Source organism: Eleutherodactylus coqui, chromosome 9, assembly GCF_035609145.1.
Source record: "Eleutherodactylus coqui strain aEleCoq1 chromosome 9, aEleCoq1.hap1, whole genome shotgun sequence".
Taxonomy (NCBI): domain Eukaryota; kingdom Metazoa; phylum Chordata; class Amphibia; order Anura; family Eleutherodactylidae; genus Eleutherodactylus; species Eleutherodactylus coqui.
Genome location: NC_089845.1, coordinates 87843036 through 87849035, shown reverse-complemented (window position 1 = coordinate 87849035; position 6000 = coordinate 87843036). Strand labels below are relative to the sequence as shown.

General features: G+C 53.7%; 1 protein-coding gene across 2 annotated transcripts in view; it reads left to right on the top strand.

Annotated features, from left to right (window-relative positions):
* Nucleotides 1–234: 234 nt before the first annotated feature.
* TAF4B (TATA-box binding protein associated factor 4b) overlaps nucleotides 235–6000 on the top strand; it is a 116005-nt gene continuing 110239 nt past the window's right edge. For both annotated transcript variants that reach the window (XM_066578976.1, XM_066578977.1), the window contains exons 1-2: nucleotides 235–651; nucleotides 3596–3741. In XM_066578976.1, the coding sequence (XP_066435073.1) occupies nucleotides 438–651; nucleotides 3596–3741 (360 nt within the window). In that variant the 5' untranslated portion in view covers nucleotides 235–437. The remainder of the gene's footprint in view (nucleotides 652–3595; nucleotides 3742–6000) is intronic.

Genomic DNA, 6000 nt, shown 5'->3' with positions numbered 1-6000 from the left:
GAAACTTGTGAGCTTCAAACCGGCTTCATCCTCATCAGACTGCGGGGTGGCGGCACCACACGGGCTCGTCAACCCCTCCGCGTGTAGTCCGAGGCACCGACACTACTTTATAGCGGGGGACCCCTGAGGGGACCGGCTCACACATAGAGCCGCGCTGCCACACCACGTGTCCCCCTCCGCACACACGTGTCCTCCTCCTCCCCGGTCACCGGCCGCGCACACACGTGTCTCCGGAGCGGCAGCCGTACGGTCAGTCTGGACTCCGTGAGCTCCACCCTCCAGTCCCAGTTACCTCACCCCGAGGCGGGCGCCTGCGCCCACATGGTCGCCACTATATAAACATGGCTGCGGGTCCGGCGTGCTGCCGCGGAGAGGGATAGTACATAGCCGTGTGAGCGAGCGTGTGCCCGGCTGTAACACCACACAGCCCGTGCCCAATGCATGCCAGCACCACAGCGGAGCCCGCCGGTCACGGGGCGTCCCAGCCCCCCGACAATGCCGGGTCAGTCCCAGCGGTGAGCGCTCCGGGGACCAAAGTCCCTGCTAACCAGGGGGCTAAAGTGACAGGAGGTGTGAGGATGACAGCCCCGCAGCCAGCCGCCACCCTCAAGGCGACCATCCAGCTGCCCGCAAACTTCCAGATCCCCCCAGGTGAGTGCCTGTATGTACAGACGGAGCATCGTGTGGTGGTAGTCACGGGGACACCAACCTACACAGCCAGGATGACAGAAACTACACCGACCTACACAAGTGACAGCCCCTACACCACCAGGGTGACAGCCACTACACCGACCTACACAAGTGACAGCCTCTACACCTCCAGGGTGACAGCAACTACACCGACCTACACAAGTGACAGCCTCTACACCACCAGGGTTACAGAAACTACACCGACCTACACAAGTGACAGCCTCTACACCTCCAGGGTGACAGCAACTACACCGACCTACACGAGTGACAGCCCCTACACCACCAGGGTGACAGCCACTACACCGACCTACATAAGTGACAGCCCCTACACCTCCAGGGTGACAGCCACTACACTGACCTACACAAGTGACAGCCCCTACACCTCCAGGGTGACAGCAACTACACCGACCTACACAAGTGACAGCCTCTACACCACCAGGGTGACAGCCACTACACCGACCTACATAAGTGACAGCCCCTACACCTCCAGGGTGACAGCCACTACACTGACCTACACAAGTGACAGCCCCTACACCTCCAGGGTGACAGCAACTACACCGACCTACACAAGTGACAGCCTCTACACCTCCAGGGTGACAGCAACTACACCGACCTACACGAGTGACAGCCCCTACACCACCAGGGTGACAGCCACTACACCGACCTACATAAGTGACAGCCCCTACACCTCCAGGGTGACAGCCACTACACCGACCTACATAAGTGACAGCCCCTACACCACCAGGGTGACAGCCACTACACCAACCTACACGAGTGACAGCCCCTACACCACCAGGGTGACAGCCCCTACACCACCAGGGTGACAGCCACTACACCAACTTACACGAGTGACAGCCCCTACACCACCAGGGTGACAGCCACTACACCAACCTACACGAGTGACAGCCCCTACACCACCAGGGTGACAGCCCCTACACCACCAGGGTGACAGCCACTACACCAACTTACACGAGTGACAGCCCCTACACCACCAGGGTGACAGCCACTACACCAACCTACACGAGTGACAGCCCCTACACCTCCAGGGTGACAGCAACTACACCAACCTACACGAGTGACAGCCCCTACACCTCCAGGGTGACAGCAACTACACCAACCTACACGAGTGACAGCCCCTACACCTCCAGGGTGACAGCAACTACACCAACCTACACGAGTGACAGCCCCTACACCTCCAGGGTGACAGCAACTACACCAACCTACACGAGTGACAGCCCCTACACCTCCAGGGTGACAGCAACTACACCAACCTACACGAGTGACAGCCCCTACACCTCCAGGGTGACAGCAACTACACCAACCTACACGAGTGACAGCCCCTACACCTCCAGGGTGACAGCAACTACACCAACCTACACGAGTGACAGCCCCTACACCTCCAGGGTGACAGCAACTACACCAACCTACACGAGTGACAGCCCCTACACCTCCAGGGTGACAGCAACTACACCAACCTACACGAGTGACAGCCCCTACACCTCCAGGGTGACAGCAACTACACCAACCTACACGAGTGACAGCCCCTACACCTCCAGGGTGACAGCAACTACACCAACCTACACGAGTGACAGCCCCTACACCTCCAGGGTGACAGCAACTACACCAAGCTACACGAGTGACAGCCTTTACACAGCCTGGGTGACAGAAACTACAACAAGCTACACAAGTGACAGCCCCGACACCTCCAGGGTGACAGAAACTACACCGACCTACACAAGTGACAGCCTTTACACAGCCAAGGTGACAAAAACTACACCAAGCTACACAAGTGACAGCCCCTACACCTCCAGGGTGACAGCAACTACACCAAGCTACACAAGTGACAGCCCCTACACCTCCAGGGTGACAGCAACTACACCAAGCTACACAAGTGACAGCCCCTACACCTCCAGGGTGACAGAAACTACACCAACCTACACAAGTGACAGCCTTTACACAGCCTGGGTGACAGCAACTACACCAAACTGCACAAGTGACAGCCCTACACCTCCAGGGTGACAAACTACACCAACCTACACAAGTGACAGCCTTTACACAGCCTGGGTGACAGCAACTACACCAAACTGCACAAGTGACAGCCCTACACCTCCAGGGTGACAGCCACTACACCAACCTACACAGCCTGGGTGACAAACTACACCAAGCTACACAAGTGACAGCCCTTACACCTCCAAGGTGACAGCCACTACACCTCCTCCAGGGTGACAGCTCCCACACCTATATATCCACCTTCAGGGTGACAGCCCTGACACTGCCAGGGTGTCAGCAACTACACCAAGCTACAGCTCCTTCCAGGTGACATGTCGTCCCTTCACCTTCAGGGTGACAGACCCTACAGGAATTCCTTCCAATCCCTTTTCTAGTGATGGGGTGGTGTTCAAGTACAATGCAATTCTATCTCCCCCAATGATGTGAGGTGGCTTTAATAAAAAAGCCTTGCATCCGCAGGGCAATCACATGTTGGCAAGTGCGATAATGGGGATATTGTGCACCAAAATAGGTCATGGGTTTTTTTGCTTTTTTCACGCTTGTAAATAAAAAATGAAATACGTGTCTGAATGGGCCAATGTAAATCAATGAGGAAGATGTATAACGCAGCCCCATACACCCGTGTGAGGGAGCTCTATAATAGGGTAACTCTTAACCCCTGGGAATAGGCAGTCCATCTTTGAACGACTGCCTGTTCACAGTGAATGGATGCAGGCAGTTGGAAGAGATCTCCAGTGCTGCTCCTCCAGTCACTGACCATCGCTGCTGTGTGAAGGCATAGGAGCAATAGGTGCCAGCAGGACTATCATGAGGGTGTGCGCCCGGCAGTCCTACCTCTGAACTGTATACGTCCGTTTCTGTGCTACATTCACTGTACATGTGCTCTCTTCTGCAGGTACTGTTCTCATAAAGAGTAGCAATGGCCAGCTAATGCTTGTTTCCCAGCAGGCTCTGGCCCGAGCTCAGGCCCAGGTACAGAATGCAAGTGCGAGACCACCTGTATCTACCAGCGCTCCCACCATACAGATCTGCAACATACAGGTAGCCATGTAGACAGTTTGTTACCTTCTGTAGTACAAGCACGCTTGCAGTGGAGAGTAAAATTGCTGTTTTTCACTTTAACTTGCTATACATTTAACCCTCTCTAATCCAGTGTCAGACCTCGTCCGACATTGAGATTTCCCTGTATAGTTCCACTGTTGGACGAGGTCCGACACACGTGTCTAACACTATGCAGAAAAGAGCTGTGACGTCGGAGCTCTCTTCTGTATAGGTATATTACAATTTGCAGAGGAGTAGAGCTACGATGTCCGATCTCTGCACAGTGTAATATACATGTATAGAAGAGAACTCCAATGTTGGATCTCCCCCCTGCATACTGTAATATACAAGAGAGCCATGATGACGGACCTCTCTGCATAGTGTAATATGTTTATAATATACATATGTACTAAGAAATATGCATATTTTTACTATGATGCTTTGTATAATAGTTGCACCAGGGATATTGACGGCACAATAGACCGCCGGCAGACGGCCGGGTCGGATCCGACTGCGAGAATTCTCGCTGCGGGACCGGACCCGAGCCCCTGCAGAGAGCAGAGCGTACTCGCCCGCGCCCCGCAGCTTCGGCTCTTTCATGTGCCGGCTGCCAGGCAGCTGGTGCATGCGCAGAGCGAGCCGGTGAGTGACATTTCTGTGCGGGGCTCGCAGAGCCCCGCAAAGAAATAGAGCATGCTGCGGTTTGTTTGCCGCGCGAGATTTTGTGTGGACAAACTGCGGCCGTCTGCCTAGGATTGCGTTTGCTAACGCAATCCTATGGCAACTTCCAACGGGGAAATTCCACTGGAAATCGCGCCGTGGAATTTCTGCCCGTCTACAGGCGGCCATACTCGCATAAATGAGTGCTCCATCTTTATTGAATGTGCGCAAGTACACTGTTTTGGCTGTCTAGCAGTCTTTATCTCTCTAGACAGTTAATATCCCTGGTGCGGCTCTATTATACAAAGGATTGGGTTGGAGTATATGGGTCATGGATCCAGATTAGAGATGAGCGAACGTGCTCGGCCCCGCCCCTTTTTCGCCCGAATACCGCGATTTTCGAGTACTTCCGTACTCGGGCGAAAAAATTCGGGGGGCGCCGTGGCGGCGCGGGGGGTTGCAGCGGGGAGTGGGGGGAGGGAGAGAGGGCTCCCCCCTGTTCCCCGCTGCTACCCCCCGCACTGCCGCGCCTCTCCCCGCCCCCCGGCGCCCCCCGAATCTTTACGCGCGAATACTGAAGTACTCGAAAATGGCGGTACTCGGGTGCGTAAGTACTCATTACAAGTACGTTCACTCATCTCTAATCCAGATCCATCTTTTTGAGCTTGCATCATTCACCTGGAGTATACCTCCCTTCACACTGAGGTGCGTTTAAGTGCTGCTGTCACTCTTTGGTGCTGTATACATACTTTTAATATGTAGATTTTTTTAGTGTTAGATATAAAAAATATTTATTAGTATACATACCGGTAGTAACAAATTTTTTATTTTTTAAAATTTGCTAATAAAATCCTCGTGACAGTTAATTTTTGTGTTTCGGTTTGAGTAATTCCAAGGAATCCACAACACTCCCCCCCCCCCCCCCCCCCAACCCAAAATAAACAAAAGCTGGGCAGGATGCGGGTGGCAGGGAAATTAGATTGGGAAGGGTTAAAGCTGATCTGTTAGATTAAGCCCCCAACAGTTTTGGACAAGCGGAGTTGGTCCTGCAGGTAAAGGACATCACAGTTTTGGATCTGCTGAGCTCATTCTACTGCAAAAGGCTGTAGTCCTGGTTCTGCGTTTGGTGTCATTTTATAGCCAACATTCCCAGAAGGGTGTTGGAAGCTCATACCGAACCGGAGCTACAGCTGCTGGAATTTGGTTTGGGAATACGGGATTTACAGCTGTCATTTTTCAGTGTGCAGAGAGGGAGGGGAGACTAGTGGCAGCAGGGAAGATATGTAATTCTCCTGCCTCTACCCCCTGTACCAATAGAGAGGGTGACATGTTTTTGTGTTTTTGCTCTTTCACACGAACGTATATCAGCCGCCGTTTTCACGGCCAGCCGATGTATGGTATGATGTGAGGAGTAAAAACTCATGAACTGGCGCACAAATCTAACGTTTGAGCGCCCGTTCAGACGGCATGGGCACTGGCGCATATACGCCGAGCCTGTCATGCCGTTGAGCCTTCCCCTTACCTCCCCCTCGCCGGCTTACCTCCTCTGTCCTCCCTATCGGCTGATTCCAGTGGGAGTCCTGCCCTCTCCCATTGGAA